The 18,954-nt window shown below is 43.2% G+C and overlaps 1 protein-coding gene across 9 annotated transcripts in view; it reads left to right on the top strand.

Annotated features, from left to right (window-relative positions):
* The window catches only part of FAM168A (family with sequence similarity 168 member A), a 372,849-nt gene that overhangs the window by 79,000 nt on the left and 274,895 nt on the right, over positions 1 to 18,954 (top strand). For 5 of the 9 annotated variants that reach the window (XM_075919566.2, XM_075919569.2, XM_075919567.2 and 2 more), the window contains 3 exons: positions 1,747 to 1,841; positions 4,352 to 4,426; positions 6,792 to 6,851. In XM_075919566.2, coding sequence (XP_075775681.2) covers positions 4,354 to 4,426; positions 6,792 to 6,851 — 133 coding nt within the window. In that variant the 5' untranslated portion in view covers positions 1,747 to 1,841; positions 4,352 to 4,353. Of the gene's footprint in view, positions 1 to 1,746; positions 1,842 to 4,351; positions 4,427 to 6,791; positions 6,852 to 18,954 lie in introns of those variants that run through there. The other 4 variants (XM_089775791.1, XM_089775790.1, XM_075919562.2 and 1 more) reach the window with 3 other exon arrangements.

Raw genomic sequence — 18,954 nt, 5'->3', positions numbered from 1 at the left:
AAAAAAATACAAAACTCAAACTTTCTTTGTGTCTGGCTTCCTGGTGGGAATGAGAGGTGAGAGACAGATGGTGTCTTTCTGAGAAGCAGTGAGCCTGCTCTGGAGGTCTTAGGTTAAGCAGGAGGAGTGAATGGAAATCAACTATATATTTGAGTGTCTGTCTGTTCAAGAGCTCTTCCTAAACAGTAAGAGCGAGGACCACCACAGTTAGTATACAGCTTGCTCTTATCATAACTTAAAGCAGGGGTGGAGGAGGGGGTTCTAGGCACAGGCTTTGGGAGGGTGTTTGGATGCAGGGATGGCTTGAGGCTAGGGCAGGGGCTTGGGGTACAGGAGAGGGTTCATGACTGAAGTAGGGTTTCGAGATGTGGGCTCCAGCTGGGCCCTGCTTACCGCAGGTGGCTCCTGGGTGGTGGTGCAGTGGGGTTAAGGCAGGCTCCCCCCTGCCCTGGCCCTGCACCACTCCCAGCAAACAGCAGCCAGCAAACCCCATCCCAAGTCCTGTCGTGTCCCCTGCCCTGCTCTGTGGAGATAGGATACAGAATGGGCGAGGGGGCACCTTGACATCAGCACCCCTTCTCCTCCCCTGCCTTGTACAGAAAGCAGGAGGCTCCTGAGGGGGCTGCTCCATGGCAAAGGGCAGGAGATGCGCAGCAATGGGGGGAGGGGCAGCTGAAGTGTGGGCATTTTATAGCCTTTTGGCCAAACCAATTAGGATCATCTGTCAGAGGATCCAAGATGACCCCTGGCATACGGGATATGCTTAATTACAACATATTTTAAACCAGCAAAATCAACATTTATTAGGGGAATAACTTAAGAAGTACAACTGCAAAACAAATTAAAATAGACAATTTAAATCAAGGTTTTCTGCTTGCTGATTAAAATTGTGATTAAAGTTGGTGATTTAAAAGACTAATTTAAATCAGCTCCCCCCTTCTGTAGAAAATATAGTGAAGCCATAGATTGTTAAGGCCTTAGGGGCTATTTTATTGTTTAATCTGACCTCTTTAAATAATATAGGCCATACTGAATGTAGTTCCTGCATCAAGCCCATAATTTCTTGGATGAACTAGAGTATACCATTTCGGAAAGCCATACAAACTTGATTTGTAAAGACTTCAAGTGATGGAGAATCCACTGCACCCTTTGATATCAAGACTTTAAAGTGAACAATAAACGGCAAAAACAACCAACCTCCTCATTTTTCAAGGGATAATATCTTGAGGTTGTTTTAATGTATAATAATAGTTCCCGAATGTCTGTCTGCCTAATAATAGGCTCAAAAAGGCTCCGTAACCATTTAAACCTTCAAAAACAACGTGGAGTCTTGTAGCACCTTAAAGACTAAACAGATTTATTTGGGTATACCTGCATCTTATGAAGTGGTTTTTACCCATGAAAGCTCATGTCCAAATAAATCTGTTAGTCTTTACGGTGCCAGAGGACTCCTAATTGTTTTTGCAGATACAGACTAACCTGGCTACATTTAAACCTTGTCAACTCTGTAACCCAGTCTGATTGTTGGCTAAAGTAGTGAGTGGTCCTACCTGATGTGTCTCCCCTCTCCTCCCTTACATGCAGTACTTTTAAAACTTCCCTGTTTTCCCCTTTGTTGCTGTGCAGATGGAGAACAATTGTGTGCTTGTTTTCTCACCCTTTTGTTGCAAACATTGGTGCTGTCTGTCTGACAGGAGAGCTCAGCTGTGAAATCTTACCATTCTCTTTTCTGTTTTGCTGTTTTAGAATTGTGGAATGCTGTGAAGACTCTAAGTGCCCTGCAGCCTTAGGCAGATTATTATCTGGATTATCTTCAGCACAAGGAAATTCATATACAAGAGGTATCAATGGCTTACCCTCACCTAGACTCTTCTCTTAGAGCCGTCTTCTTGCTTCCTCTTCAGTGTTGGAAATTTGGTAATATTTTAAGACCAGACCAGACACTCCAGTAGGAGTGCTAGAACATTCCCTATCCTGTTTCTTCCCCTCAAAGCTCCACCCCTTCCCCACTCTTCCCCCACACCTCTCTCCTCAACACGCTAGCTTCATCCATTCCTATTTCCCTCTTTCTCTGTCACTCGCTGATTTTTCTCTCCCAGCCACCTGGTTCAAGAGGGTCTTGCCTGCTTTGCAGAAGCTGGGAGCTGCAGTTAGCCCATATAGGTAGAAGTCAGCCCAGTCTGAGTAGGGGCTAGTGCAGGTAATGACCCAGATCCTCACCCACCTATAGTAACCAGAGTTTGGGTGTATGGTCACTGTCAGGTCTCCTTTTTGACCAGACTTTCTGGTCAAAAGCCAGCTACCACCTCACCCTATTCCTCCCCAACCTGAAAAACTAAAGTGATAGGCACTTAATCAATTTGTCCAGGAGCAGACTGTTTTTAAATTGCTAGCGTTTACTGCCCACCTGAACCTTAGTATAATAGAGTAGGGATGCTGGATAACATGTAATTGAATAGTCATGTAACCACATCAAATTTTAGCAGTTATATGACCATTAGATAGTCCCTGGGGGCGAGGCCAACAGCCGGTATGCTCTGGCCCCACTCCCAGGGAGCCCCCTGCCATCCCACTCTGCTGCCTCTCTATCAGGGGCAGCAGCACGGGGTGGCAGGTGGGAGCCAGTCCATAAGAGGAGCCGGCTGAAAAACTGGCTTCCCACACAGACCGGCTCCTGCCTGCCCCCCTGCCCTGCTGCCTCTCTCATACAGAGGCAACAGCAAGCTTGGACACCCCCCCCCCCCCCCCCCCCCCGGATAGAGCTTCTCTGTAGGATGCGCAGCAGCTTCTGTCCTTTGGGAGTTTGGATAGAGGCTGCTCTGTGGCAGCCTCCCCCGCCCTCCCCTCCATGCTGTCACCTCTGATAGAGGCAGCGACGCGAGGTGAGGGGCAGGCAGAATTGGTGCTCAAGGGGAGCCGGCTTTTATACCGGTTTCCTCTCAGTACCAATTCCCGCCTCCCCCCCTCCCACTCTCCACTGCTTCCTGTCTAGCAGAGGCAGCAGTGTGGGAGTGGGGAGGGCAGGTGGCTCCACAGGATCCGGTGCACATGCTTTTCACACGCACTGGTTCCCACCCCCCTCTTGATGCCTTTGATACATAGGCATCAAGGGAGGAGATTGCGTGTAGTCAACAGGATTAAACCATAAAGCTAGGCTTATTGGTTAATCATGTAGTTGTCTACATGCTGATATTCCTATTCTATAGAACTTTATTACATTTAATATTGAACAGTTATTCACAGAGTCAAGAAATGCAAAAAATGATGATCCAAGCACAGTGTTTCTTATATATATCCTATATAACTGATGGTGTGAGTTTGTCAGGGATGATCTGCACTTGAAGTGTCAGAGCGGGGAAGATAGGGGCTCCACAAGAAACCTTAAAACTTGCCTTCATGGAATCTGTGTATAAAAATTTCTCAGAGTCACAGGTGCACTGGCTCTGAGGAAAACAAAAGCTGCCACCATCAAGTGATTTATCATAAAAAAAAAAACCCAGGGAGGAACACTTGAATTCCTTCCCTGGGGTACCCCAAGCTCTTTTACCATAGGAGAGCTTGAAAAAAGAAAAGAGAAAACAAGCTGCAGTCTCTGGTATCTGACCGCTCAGTCTAGGCCAGGTATGTCCAAAGTCTGGCCCGCGGGCCAATAGCGGCCCGTGTTCCGATTTAATACGGCCCCCGCTTCCTCCCCCTCTCCTGGCTCCCCGGCACTCTTTTGAACTGGCGAGCCCAGTGCGCCGCTTCCGGCCGCGCCGCCGCCACCCATGGCCTCCGCGGTCCTAGAGCCTGCCCTGTAGGGCACGTCCGCAGCCCCGCTTCCCTGCTCGGCTGCAGGTTCGCCCTGCCCCCGGGCCACCGTGAGGCCGGCGTGCCCTGCGCTCTCTGCCTGCCTCCGACCCTGCGGGCCCTCCGCCTTGGGGCTGAGAGTGCGGGGACGGCCCTCACGCATGTTCACTTCTTCAAATCTGGCCCTCTTTGAAAAAAGTTTGGACACCCCTGGTCTAGGCTGACACACACACAGACCCCCTGTTACTTTCCAAGACACAAGAATCAAATGATCACTGTAAAGTGATTTTTATTAAGAAAACAAAAGAATACTTGATTGCTACGTGTTACAGAGCAACTAAGTAAAACAAATTAAAACACAGAGAAAATCCCTGGGAACAGTTCTTAGCTAGTGAATAGGGGAGGGAAGGCATGGATTCACATAGAGAAATTCAAACCAAACAATCAAAATAAAGAAAAATACCCTGATTACGATGAGATACACTTCCCCCCCCCTACTCACAATCCATTCTGATCTGTATTTCCAGGACCATAATACTCCCATGTCCACTATTTCTTATAGGCATGATAATTCTGGTCCCTGCATCTGCTCTCTTCAGCCCTAACTTAGAATTTGTTAAAGAGAAAACGGCTGCAGGTATATATTTACAATTTACATTTCACATTGTATCCCATTGGTTCTTCTGGCTCCTTGCCAACAATACCCATAGCTACCTGAGTTTAACCCTTTAGGAGGCCAGTGCTTCTCCTATCCATCACCGAGTTTTATGAAAAAATGGTGTAATATATTAAACTGTATTTTACTTTAAATCAGCAAATTGGAAATAAAACATGCTACTTGTGTTAACACAGTTGAGGCTAGCAGTGCTTTTAGGACCTTAATGTTTGCATTTCCTCATTTTATGGTTTTAATTGCAAAGCTTTAGTGTTGTACTAACATTGATTTTAAACTTTGTTTCTGTTTTTTAGAAAATTAGAATGGGGAAAAAAAATCTATCCTTGCTCATGCTTACAAGAGACAATGAGATTATTTCATTTAGACTTTGGGGTGAGTGGTTTAGGAATAGAGTTAATCCCCATTTCCATTCTGTCATGGTTTGCTGGCAAACCGTTTTTTGATGGCTTACATTATAACAGCTTTTTCTTTTCAATAGAAAAAGACAAATTTATTTTTAAACGAAAGCTTTGTGAATAACATAGAATGTAAACTGGTACAGGGACTGTTTTACTATTTGTTTGTAAAGTCCTTAGCAGGGTGGGGAGACCTGACCTGCTTAAGACTTCTAGACTAAGGATGTAAAATTCTGCTTAATTGGCTAATCGGTTAAACATTGCTTAACCAATTGAAGGTGGGTTTAACAGGGGAGTTGTCCTGCCTTCCGCTGGGCTGCAGTAGTCCCCCTGACAAAGGCAAGTGCTGCACTGGCCGGCTGGAGAAGCCCATATCCATTGTGGGGAGCAGTCCTCTGCCTGTGGCAGGAGGGGGAGCTGCTCCAGCCCCCTCCAGTTAACCTTAATCGGTAAGCCTCAAACCAGTTAAGGGTGAAGCTAACAGGTTAACTGATTAAACCTTCACATCCCTACTCTAGACACTACTAGATTATACAGCAGAACCAAAAGTGCCATTACTTGGAATCAGGTGAAAATTACAGGCTTTTTGGAAGAGGAAGATGGAGCATTTTGCTTGCGTGTGTCTCCTGCGTTTTTTGCTCTATTCTAACCTTTAATTAAAAAAAAAAAAAATCAGCCGCTGATATAGAGAGAGAACAACAGAAACAAGTGTTCTGTTCCCTACACTAACCAGCTTTGTCTAACTTGACCTTGGTTTTGGCAATAGCAATAGCAAAGGTGGCTACTCTGTACTCTTGCATTCCATTCACTTCACTTTCCACATACATTAAGCACAGGCTTTTTTTTTTTTTTTTAAAGGAATTTAAATGGAAAAAAAAGTGAATGCAATGTAAACATCACACAGTGATAAAATGTCAGGAAATGCAAAAGCAATGGGGTTTCTAGAGCCAAAGCATATATATTTTATGGTGTGCATGTAACAAAAGTGATAGTTATCTCCACATTTAACAAAAATCGCATCACCTTATCAAGGAACTAAAGTTATTCTCCCAGCCCTTCTTTCACACATCTCAATTTACTACATTTCTTCTTCTCTAGCTCTGATAAATCCCATGTTACCCCACTTATCTCTGTTTTAAAACGCTGCCATAAAGGTCATATTCTTGGCTCGTTGCTTCAACAATACTATCCCTTTTTGCTTCCTCTGATGGCACCCACTTCTCCATTCCATCATACACAGACGACTTGTTTTCACTCCCAAGACTTTTTGTCACCTATCCCTGCCATGTCTATCATCGGTCATATTGGATTAAGATGCTGACTCCCACCACTGTGCAGCGAGTATTCAACCCTTTCCTCCCCATTTGTGAATTTACAAATACCTTTTGACCTTCTATCCTTTTTCATGCATGGGGAGTAGCTCCACATAAACAACTGCAAAGCTATCTCATAGTTTTCCTCAAAGCTCTTGTTAAAAATGCTCCTCTGCTGCAGTATGTACAAAAAACTTGGAGAATTATTAGGCCATGGGTATTCACAGACCTCTGCTTTTCTTCCTAACCAGCATTATCTCATTGTTACCTTGTGCCTCCATCTGTTTTTAGTACCCACCTGTTGTGTCACATCCTATACTTCAGTTGTAAACTTTTCAGGGCGGGGGGGTCTATCTTTTTGTTATGCGTTTTTAAAGTACCTTGCATAACGTGGCCTGATCTAACTGAGACCGAGGCATTTCTGCAATACAAACAACTGCATATATATGCTGTGGAACAGAAATAACTTTGCACTGGGCATCTTCCTGTTTGCATTTCCAGTTTAACTGTGCAACGTTAATGTAGATATTCATTCTGTTTTAAATAATGGTTTGTGAAAAAATCTACAAGATGATGATGTGTTGAAATATGCTTACTAAAATTATTTGTCCTTTGTAGTCTTGGCTTTGAGCCATTTTGGATTGTTACCTCAGCCTGGTCCTGGCATATATTTCCTTGGTAAGCCCATTTTAATGAAGGATTTTAGTTCTTGGCCCTCTAAAATCTGAAGTAAATGATTGCTGGGAAATAAGGATACACTACCATGAGTTTACCACTCTGACATTTTCTTCCCAGTGCATAAGAATGACTGTTGCTTTACTCCTGAGTAGACTCAGCAGATGGCTAAGGATTATAGCCTTGCACAAGCTCTATTGCCTAGTGGGCTATTTGTAAGTTGTGTTACCCGAAGCCATTGTTTTGGATTTCAAAGAGTCTTGAAAAATTGTATATATTAGCAAAGTGAAAGCATGGTTTAAAAAAACTACCACTTTTAAGCTGGTTATAAGGATTGGTAGTTGCACTAGATGGGGAAAGGAACATAGCTCACTGCCTGATGGTTTGAACCTTTTCTTTAACAGTACTTTTGACCTGAATGAGATCAGAAAGTGTCTTCAAATATTTTTTACAACCATTAGCCTCAAAGTTAATTGTCTTTGTTTAGGGCTTTTTTTAATCAAAGCTACTGAGCAGGAAATAAACATACTGTAGAAGTTGTTCTTGTATATCACTTGTCACAAAAAAGTCCATGAATATTTAAAAATACGTCTTTTCTCTGTCAGTGATTTAATAAATGTTTATAGTAATTTTTACATTATACAGTAGTATTCTTATGCAATGTGTCTGCATGCCATTTGGCCAATGGTACCAGGACAAACTCTTTGGTCTCTACTTCAAAATGCACAGGAGATTTGTGAGCTTAATTCTCATGAACACTAGCAGTGATTCTCTGACAGTAAGTGAAATATAGTAATTTCATGGCATTGTGGTTCATGCTGCTTTGTTTTATTGGGTTTGGAATGCTTCAGAGCTGAAGTTGAGATGAACCATCTCATCAGCAGTTGGTGCATAACTGCTGGCTGTGGCATAATTACGAAACTTGGCTCCTATTCCCTGACTGTCAAGCAATTCTTCTCTGCAGCTCCAGTGTTCTTGAATTATTACCTTCCTTTGGAGGAAGTGTTTTCTTTGGGGAAGGGGAAGTGATATGGAGGATGATTTCCATAGGTGAGGGTTAGATAGGTCAAAGTCTTTTTAAAACTATTAATCTTGTTTAGAAACTAAGGAGAGATTCCTCAAAGTTGTTACTGGAGGAGTCTAGTTCTTTTGACCATAAGTAAGGCTATGTTTATCATGGAGGTCATGGGAGTCATGGAATCTGTGACTTCTGGAGACCACTGTGACATTTTTTGCTTCAGCCCCAGGGGCCAATGGAGCTGGGAGATAGCAGGGCCCAGGCAGGGTTCCTTTGAGCATTGACAGCCTCTTCATGGGGCCTCCGGATTTTGGTGACAGCCTTGGGGGAAAAGGGAGAGGGAGGTTTGGGTGAGTAGCTGGGGGTGCCCTGTTTTTTATTTGGGAAATATTATCGCCCTGCAGCTTCCACTTGCTGGGGCATAGATCTTGTCTTCCCATCCCCCACCCCCTGCCACCCGCAATAGCTTCAGGCTACTGCAGGTGGAGGAGGAACCCTGCAGCTCCCAGCCACCACAGTGGCAGGGGAAACACGGAGCTGCAGCAGCCATATGTCATGGGCTTCCAAGAATTTTTGTTTATTGCCCATGACCTGTCTGTGACTTTTACTAAAAATAACCATGACAAAAGCTTAGCCTTAACCATAAGAGACGGCTCAATATTTTTTTAGGCTGTATCTAGACTAAGAAAGTAGGTTATGTTATAGGAAAAGTAAGCTAATATTTTTTAAATGACCTTGTCTTGATGTAGCCTTAGAGCACAGTTACTGACTCCAGGAGAAATAGGGAGCTCTTACAGATGAAGATGTCTGTGAATGTTGAGGCTGTACTCATCCACAAGATTCTGAAGGATATTAGAGAAATGGGGCTTTTTACCTCTTTGTCTGTGACCATGCTGGATGTTTTAGTAGATGGAAATTCCCATGATACACCTAGATATGCAATACATACCAAACTTTTTTTGGGGGGTGTCTTTCTTCCTCACCGTAGCTAGTAATGAGTTGTACCTTGATGCGTGAAGACTGACCTGGTGTTTTATCTTAATTATTATCCTAGCAAATGCTATTCTTAGTTTCTTCTAATCCTTTAAAGGATGTTAAGCCAGTTGCCTTAATATCTTGTGACTGTGAGAGCCACAGGATAATTGTACAATCCATAAACTGTGATTGTGTGATCCTAAACTAGCCTTCATCACTTACCACGTCTTCCTTAGTTGACCAGATTAAACCTCAGGTGCCCTCTACTTGTCCATAATATATGATGATGCAGTGGTACAGGAACACAGCATGATCAAATATCGGGATGCAAGCATTGCTCTGGGCATCCCACAGTGATTATTTTATGGCATGCTGCAACTCAGTTTGTTGACAAAGGGGCTTTCCATTTCTTTGACTGAATACCATTGCCATATATTAGTTGTTAGACAAAGAAAAAAGAGCAAAATAGCTAGAGTTAGTAAGATGAGACTTCCCATGACAAGAATGAAGCACACCATATGTCAGAAACTGGCAAAAATAATATTGCTTTAACAAGATGACATATAAGCTGCAGAGGAGATCTTGGGCAGAGGAAGGTCCATATTACCAAAAGCTGCCACCTACTTGTGATCCTAAACACCATCCTCATGGCTTATTGGTGGGAAGAGGTTTCCATATTGCCGCCTTTGCTTATCTCTAACGGGCTGGTGAATCTAGTACTACCAGTTTGTTTGTTCTTTGGCTCCTGAGCTGCCATGTGTCTGTCTTGTGAGTAGTGCTCCAGTCATTCCCAGATCAGATTTAATGTCCACTAGGCATGCAGATTCCAAGAATCTAATGTAACTGTACCACCAGGAAATGAATGTAATTGTGTGTGGGCTCTGAGACACTGTTTTGAAGATGTACATTTTCTGAGGAAAAACCAAAATCCTAATGAGAACTGCACAGATTTTGCTTGAAAGCTCTAATGCAACATACTGTGAAAATACTGTAGTGGTTGATCCACTTGAATACTGATTTCCTGTTTTTCTAGAAAAGTACAGTAGTGGTCTCAATACTTGCAGCCTTAAAGTGGCTAGGATTAGAGTAGAGCAAAAGGTTCAGTAGGCCGTACATGCCTTTTGATGGTGCCTTCCTGTAGTGCACATCCTACATAGCTGCTCATACAAAAGCCTGGTTGGAAGTAGTGGCCTTTATGTCTGATGTGTAATTTACTGCCACTTCCTGGTGTGTTAGCTTTGTTTGTATTGATAAATGCATGTTCTCTGTGTGTAGCTATGCTGTTAATTCTGTAGGTTACATACAGTGCCGCTTAATATATCTATTTTTTATTAAGTTCGATTGAATTTGTCAGTTTGGCTAATAAGCTACACCTCTCACAAATTCTATTGTTAATCCATAAAGTCTGTATGTTCTGATTTATAGTGCCACAAGGGGTAAACTGATGTTAAAAGCATTAATTAGTCTTGGTTGACTGCAGAAAGAATAGAGTACAGTCAGAGAGCTTTTGATTTAGCCTTCATAGACTTTTGATTATTTTTTTCATAGACTTTAACTAAGCTTGTTAAAGGGCCTGTTCCTATGACTTTTTTATGCCTGATTGTGTAAATAGAGCTTAATAGAAAATGTAATGATTGGGCTGAAGGAGTAGGGCCTCAGACCTAAGACAAAATTTTTTTTTCAAATTTTCTGTTCTCCAGAAAATGATAAAACTTAATTTGGTGAAATTTTACACATACTTTAATGGAGAATTTTTGTCCTAAAATCTTGGTAATCTATTTTAGTTATTTTATATTTGTAGTAACTAGATAAGAAAGTCTGTTGTGAGTTTTGGGTGCCCTGGACACATTTTGAACATTACAATTGGTCATAAACAGTCTCTGGCATTTACTCAATGAGCGCTGCCTCCATAGCAACATGAATGTAATAGACCTAATGAGTCCCCCTGTTACGTTACTGGGCTTGGTCCATCATACCCCCAATTAAATTACTGCCCCCCTTCTTCCAGGTATTTGCAGGCCAGAAAGTAAAGATGGACCTTATTACTTTTCCTGAACGTTATGTTTGGAGTTTCTAAACCATTTGATTTGTGAACAGAAGCCTGCATAGCTTAGTTTCTGTAGCACTCAATACTATCTGTCTTGGTCCTGGACAAAATGTTAAGAAGAAATAATAAGAAAAACTGTAGTTTAGTTTTCCATACAAACCTCCATTAATTAAACTTGCTGACTGCAAAAAAAAAAAAAAAAAAAAAAAAAAGATTTGGAAATAGTTTTGATGGTACCTATATGAATATGATTTAAGATTTCCCTCCATTCCCTGCAATACTCAATTCTGGCAGAAATTATCACACCTGCTACAAAGAAAACTGTTGCTCCTTAATTGGATTGAGTTTGTATTCACATGTCTTATTGCTTGCCAGTAAAAAGTCACTATTTGCTCTCAGTTTGTCTCCACACTATTGAATTTTAGCTACTCGATTACTGCCTTTTTCTTAGTATGTGATATTGAGCAGTAGCTGTGGTTAAGGTTAGGTTGTTAGTGACAACCCAATACAGAAATGATTTTTAAAGATACAAAAACATGCTTAAGGAAACCCACAGTTATTTTGCATCAATAGGGATAGCAGATAGTTTCAGAGAGTCCTAAAAGGAGTGAGATGGTACAAAAATGCTAAAAGGTTTAGAAAACCTGACCTATGAGGATAAATTAACAAAACTGAGCATGTTCGTCTTGAGTAAAGACTGAGAAGTAACCTGGTATGTCTTCAAATGGCTGTTTAGAGGACTGTGATTAATTGTTCTCTATATCCCTGAAAATAGAACAAGAAGTAGTGGGCTTAGTCTGCCATAAGAGAGATTTAGGTTAGATGTTAGGAAAAACATCCTATCTGCAAGGGTATATAAATTCTGGAATAGGTTTCCAAGAAAGATTGTGGATCACTGGAGATCTTCCAAGACAAGCTGGACAAACACCTGCCAGGGATAGTCTAGGTTTACTTACCTCTGTCTCAGTACAGGGGGGGCTGGACTTGCCTGAGTAAAGAGCGTCCCATCTACACCTACATTTCTAAGATTCTGTGATCAGCTCTGTCATTAACCCCCACCCAAGTGTCTTGAACTAAATTTGAAGATTTGTTTAAAATAGGTTCACAGCCAAGCTGTTGTCCTCTTCCAATAATATTATTTTGAAAGGTTTTTGGCTCTTTTAATTGGTCTTGATCTTCTATAGTTAGTGTAATGAAGTAAATGTGTTGCTTTATTTATTGTTGTACATACATACTTCTTTTGCTCTTCTTGCTGCATTCCTGCCCAGCCACCAGAAAAAAATGCTTGGTATTCAGAAGAATTTATGCTTACTTTCTATTGTATTTATTTATCTAGATGGAAATAGAAATAGATTGGGTGGCTGATAGTTCTGACATTCCTTAATGAAGTCAAGCAAGACTGGGACTTAGAATTTCTCAACATTATCCCTGCTGCTCAGAGTTCTTGCTTGATGCCATTTATAAAGTTGTCCTGTCTTGTTGTCATGAAAAATGAAAATTCAGAGCCACTTCAAATTGTTACGATTAACATATCATTCAACTCAATCCAGTGAAAGCTTAGGGTCAAAGCAATAAACCTTTGTTATTTTGTAAAAGACAAATGATAATTGTCATTCAGTTTTCTTGGCAAGTTATAATTTAATTTTTTGACAGCTACATGGGTGAACAAATTGATATTAAACCAATGCAACCAAATGGCAATTTTTGGGTATCCCATTCTAAATGTTGGTGGAGCACAAAATGATCTGTGGAAATAATGAGATAACAAAGCAGGCAAGAGGATCTTCAGGAGGCTCTTCTGTATACTCAGTTCCCCTAAAGAAGGTGAAGGGAACCTTTTTTGGGTTGGGGGCACCTGACCCACAGAAAAATCAGTCAGGGGCCACACACACACAAAACCCTCACTGAAGGAGTAGGATACTCCTCACATTCCCCTCCTACACTAGAGCCTGGGGGTGGGGTGGGGGCTCAGACTAGTAGATTTTGTGTGCTCCAGCTTGATGATGCTGTGGGAAGGCTGGAGCACCACCGATGCAGGGGTGGGGGCGGAGAATTGGGGGTCAGATCCAGGCAAGCCAGGGCTCAGATGCAGCCCCCAGGCCTGAGGTTCCCCACTCCTGCCATAAAGTATGCTGATGTGTTGCACTTCTCAGTGAGGTTGACAAGGAGAATCAGTAGTAAATCTGCCAAATCTTGCCTTAAATACATGGAGGTTTTGGGCTTTGCAGTTGCACCCTGATTATTATCCTCTTGCTCATTAGCATAATTGTCCCCTGCTATTTGTATTTTCATTTTCAGTAAGTAAACAGCTTTTAATGGGATTTTCCCCTCTTTGAAATAATGGCCTTCGTACTGAAGGAGAAAAGTAGTAATAACTGAAGGCAAATTTCATGATGCAAAGGCTACATTTTTACAATAAAAACTTGCACCAAATGTATTTAGTTAAATATCATTATAATTTGTAATTTCTGAAATACTTGCTTTTCTGAAGTTTAGCATTGCTACCCCAAGGAGCTCAAAATTATAAATCAGGCTCCCCAAAATTTATATTAAACATTAATTGGGGTCTTATTTTAGCTTTGGTGTTTTTTTTAGCCTGTAGGATGTGTTTGGGTGATGTTTTCATTTCAAGCTTATCTCTGTGACAAAGGGGGGTTGAAGCTTTTTAAAGTGAATGCTGAAATATTAATGTAGTTTATGGAATCATAGTAATATAGGACTGAAAGAGTTATTGAGTGGTCATCAAGTCCAATCCCCTTTTCTAAGGCAGAATCTAGACTTATACCTTCACTGTCAGGTGTTTGCCCAACCCTTTTTCAAAAAAAACTTCCAATGATGGGTATTTCATAGCCTCCCTTGCAAGCCTATTCCAGAGCTAAAATTTTCCCTAATTTGTAACTAAATCTCCCTTGCTGCAGATTAAGCTAATTATTACCTGTCCTACTGTAAGTGGACACAGAGAACAATTGATCACCATCCTCTTACAACAGCCATTAACAGACTTGGGTCCCCTCCATCTTTTTTTTGTCCTTAAGACTAAACATTCCTGGGTTTTTTTCAAACTCTCTTCAGAGGTCAGGTTTTCTAACTCTCTTATGATTTTTTTTCTGCTCTCCTCTGGATTCTCTCCAGTTTGCCCACATGTTTTCTAATGCGTGGCTCCCAGAATTGGATACAGTGCTCCAGCTGAGGCCTCAACAGTGCTGGGTAAAGAGAGACAATTACTTCCCAAGTCATGTATACCATGTTCCTGTTATTACAACCAGAATTATATTTTTACATCTGCATTACCTTGTTGTCTTGTATTCAGTTTGTAATTCACTATAATCCCCACATTTTTTTTCAACAGCATTATCACCTAGCTATTTATTTCCCATTTTATAGTTACACATTTGATTTTTTTATTTCGACCAATTCTTAATTTGTCAAGATTATTTTGAATTCTAATTCTATCCTCCAAACTGCTTGCAGTCCCTTCCAGTGTGGCATCATCCATACTTTTTGTAAACCTATTCTCCACTCCAGTATCTTTGTCAATTATGAGAATCATGAATAGTATTGAACCCAGGACTCACCCCTTCAGGATCCGTTAGGTACATCCTGCCAATTTGACAGCAAATCATTGATAGTTACTCTCAGTATGGTCTTTTAGCCAGTTGTGCATCCACCTTATTATGATTTCATCTAGACGACATTTCCCGAGTTTGAGACTGTCATGTGTGACTGTGTCAAAACCCTTACTGAAATCAAGATGTATTTCATCTAGTGCTTCCTTCTCCCCATATATTAGACCAGCAGTCATGTCAAAGAAGAAAATTTGGTTGGTTTTGTATTATTTGTTTTTTGACATATCACTTCTGGCTGTTCCTTAGCATCTAGAACAGTAATTCTCAAACTTTTTTGCCCATGGCTCACCTAGCTCAATGCAAACCTTTCTGTGGACCACCAGTTGCTAATGGAAACTCACTGTTAATTACATAATAAGTTGTACTCCTCCATACTAATATTCCAGTCATGGTACTTCTCCAAGTCTTTGGGATGCCAATTAAGTAATAATTTAGCTAATGTACTAGTACTCTCAGTTCTTCCTGTTTTTTTTCCAGGCATTTGTGTAGAGATACCTAAGATGGTGAATAGATTCTAGAGATGTTCAGTGTTTCCCAATTTTATTTGGCCGAGGAACCCTTTTCAGCTTTTCAGAATTTCAAGGAACCCCTAGGTTTGTCAAGCAAAAAAAAAGGGGGGGGAGGGACCCACCAATTGATGAAAATCCCCACAAATGCATGAAAATCACATTCCTTCCCCAAGACCCCCACCTCCCTTCCTTGAGGCATCATCTGCTCTGTCCCCCTCCTCTGCATCACTTGCTATCCCCAGCCCTTATACACTCTCACTACGTTGAGACAGGAGGTGTGGGGTGGGAATGAGGGATTTGGGTGTGGGAAGGGATGAGAAGTACAAGCTCTGGGAGGGAATTTGGATGCAGGAGAAGGGGATGTTGGCTTGGGGAGGGGGCTCCAGGCTCGGGAGTGTTGGGCTCAAGTGGAAGGTTGGGGTGCTGAGCAAGCCATAGGCTTGTGGATGTGAGGGTGCAGGAGTTTGGGCTGGATACGTGAGGGACTCAGGGAAAAAAGGTTGTGAGTATGACGGGCTCAGGACACAGATTTGGGGTCAGGTGGTGCAGGAGTGTTATGATGCTGCAGTGATATGGGGGTTTGGCCCCAATTGGGGGCTTGTTGGCCAGGCTTCATTTTTAAATAAAATATGTCAAACTCAAAAAGTTTTAGCATTGTCTCTGTTTATGAGAGGGGTGAGGAACCTGTTTTGAGTCAAGGGTCACTGATCCACAGAAAAGTCTGTTGGGGCCACACAAATGAGATGCAAACAAAACCCAACAACCCTCCAAAGACCCCCAAGCCTCACTAATGTGGTCCCATGTGTACTGGTGGGAGCAGGGGACAGAGTTCTCATGTATGAAATCAGGGCTTCTTGCGCAAGAACTATGATGCTCCTACTCAGGAATAAGCCCTTTTGTACAACTGTTCTTGTGCAAGAGGCCAGTGTAGACAGGCAACATGAATTTCTTGCGCAAGAAAGCCCTATGGCTAAAATGGCCATCTGCACTTTCTCGGGCAAGAGAGCGTCCACACTGCCATAGATGCTCTTGTGCAAAAGCACAGCTCACACATGGCAGTGTGGACGTGTTCTTGCACAAGAAATCTTGCGCAAGATGTTCTTGCGCAAGAAACTGCCAGTGTAGACATAGCCTAAGAGTTTCCTCACATGAGCAAAATGAATTTTGTGTTGTGCACCAGTACTGAGTTCATGTGGCTTGTTTGGATGTGCCACCCAAGTTATTAATAAATATTTTTAAACCTTTACCTTTTCTCTCTGCTGCCATGTCTCCTCCCCTTGCTCCATCAGCTCCCCTGGTGCCTGCTGCCTCCCAACTCCTCACCCTTCTCTGCTGTCCTGATTCCTGCCCTTCTCACAGCCCTCAGCCCTCCTGCAACCTGCCCCCCCTCCACCAGCCCTTCGCTTCTCCCTGTGCCCACTCCTCCAGTAGCCCCACTCTGATCATGTGAGCTACCCCTCCTCATCCCCTCTCCTAACACCTCCCTCTACAAACCTGCTCTGCGTTTCTCCTCTAGTGGTGGTCCCTCCCCTGCAGGTGTCTGCCCTTCTGCTTCACCCCCAGAATCCCCTGGCATTTGCACCTTCTCTTACTCCTGCACCCTCCTGTTGCTTCCCCCTTCCCTCACTGCCCCTACCTCCTTTGCCCTCTTTTTCCCTGATGCCCACCCCCTCGCCACCCTCTGCCCCTGTTCCCCTCATGTCTCTGTGCTCTCACACATGACTTGCTCCATCCCGGCCTCCCTTATGCCCACCCCTTCTTTCAAGCCTTCTCCCATCACCTGCCCATCCCCTCTCTAGCCCGCAGTGCCTTTACCCTCTCCCCTTCCAGCGTCACCCTGTCCCCCTCCCACTGACACCTTCCCTCCTGCCTTTTTCCTCATTGTCTGCACTTGGCCCCCTGGCATTTGTCTCTCCTCTACCCTGTCCCTTTGGTGCCTTCCCCTCCCTTCCCCCTCCGCACAAGCCCCTTCCTCTCCCAGCCCTTCCCCTTCCCCTACCTTCTGCCTTCCACTTTGTGGGGCTGGAGTCTGCACTCCGTCCCCGGACTCCAAACCCGCAACTCAGCCATACAGCGCAATGCAACGCCCAGCAGTTTTAAAATCCTGGGCTGTGATGTAACATCATGCCCGGGCATCTCCCCGCCTACCGGTTTGAGCACGCCATGCAGGGCGGCAGCAGCCAGCAAGGGGAAGTTCAGTGAAGGTTGTGCACGGCGGGCACGGGCATGGGAAAAGGGGAGAGATGCTCTGGGACCTGGGTGGGAGGACACATGGAGGGGGGCCGAGGCACGCTCCAGTTCCAAATATTGGTGGAGCATGAGCACCACGAGCCCATACAACTCGCTGCCCGTGCCTCTGCTGGCTAGCCGGCTCTTTGTCTTTCAGAGGAGCCGGGGGAGTGCCAGCTCCTCGCGGAACCCCTAGTTTTGCTTCGCGGAACCCCAGGGTTCCCCGGAGCACCAATTGAGAAACACTGTGTTAGAGTGTAATCATTTAGACAGTGGCCTGGGTTTATTGGTTAATCCTAATGACTACACTCATCCCTCTGCCTTGCTGCCTCCGTATTAGAAGCAGCAAAGGGGGGAGGGAGGTAGGAGCCAGCAGTACACATGGGAAGCAGAGCCTAGGAGGGCCCACTCTAGTAGATTTTGTGTGCTCCGGCCTCATGATGGGGTGACGGAGGAGGGAGGACTGGAGCACCAATATGGGCTCCCCAATGTTGAGGGCAGTAAGCCCTGAGCCTCAGGGACCTTATCCAGGCAAGCAGGGGACCACGTCCAGCCCCTGGGCCTTAGTTTCCCCACGCCTGGCCTATGTGGATGCACTTGATTACAGAAACTGGGGCTTTAAGAAAAACACCAAATATTTCAAAACCTGTGATAAAATCACGAGAGAAGGCAACACTGTTTAAAGGGTTAACCTCTGTTCTAAATATATTTTTGAACAAACTCTCAAACTAATTATTTTTCTTTTGTTCCTTTTAAAAAACACATCTAGGCCTGAGTGCATGGCAAACTGTATGATACAATTAGCAAAGATAGGGAGAAACTTATCTCCAAGCCTTTTTTTCTGTTGAGTTAGTTTAAATAGACTGACGAAGGGATGAGAGAAGACTGCAAGGTATATGGGGAAGATGAACTTGGAGGTCTTAAATGATCTGTGGCTTTTGTTTTGTTTTTACTCTGCTTTAATATTTGATTAACACGGTTTCATAGCTTTTGTAATGCGTTTAGACCCCAGAATAGATATAGGGTACACATCTGAATGGATACATTACATAAAGTAGGATGTATCATGTAGGAGTGTGAGAGTGTAACCATGTAAACGGTTACATGCAGGCTCCCAGTGCACAAAAGCTCCCAGGGAACTGCCTGCTGCCCCGCGCTGCTGTCTCTAATGAGAGGTGAGAGCTGGTTTATATGGGGACCCAGCTTAAAAGCCGGCAACCAGTATGCACCGGCTTTGTGGGCAGCCGCCCCACGTGTAAGCCCTGAAAATTTCAGTGGTTACACGGGTACTTAATTGCACACATTTTAACATCCCTTTAGTATCAAGGTCTTCATAGAAAATCAGTTGCCCTCTGCATCAGTCTCCAATTCTTGTACAGCTGGGAATCAGAATGTTCATTTTTGGGGATATGGCTTCAGAAGGGCTTCATATAGATTGGAGCTGCATCTAATCTTCCAGAAAGTGACCCTTATATAATAAACTTAAAGGGGAACCGAAATTTCCTTTCAGATGTGCTCTTTTGAGATATTAATAGTAAATACGTATAAAGCTAAATTACAAACACATTTAAAAACAATTATATTAATTTTGTTCATCCTTCATTTATCTGCCAAACCTGAGCTAAGTTTAGGCTCCCAAAGTTCTCTGTCTCTTGCTACAGCAAAACACAGTGGGAATGTTTTACCTTTGTCAGTATCTCTG

Source organism: Pelodiscus sinensis, chromosome 1 (genome assembly GCF_052426305.1).
Source record: "Pelodiscus sinensis isolate ZL-2025 chromosome 1, ASM5242630v1, whole genome shotgun sequence".
NCBI classification, from domain to species: domain Eukaryota; kingdom Metazoa; phylum Chordata; order Testudines; family Trionychidae; genus Pelodiscus; species Pelodiscus sinensis.
The sequence above is the reverse complement of the archived record's forward strand: the minus strand, read 5'-3'. Positions and strand labels throughout refer to the sequence as shown.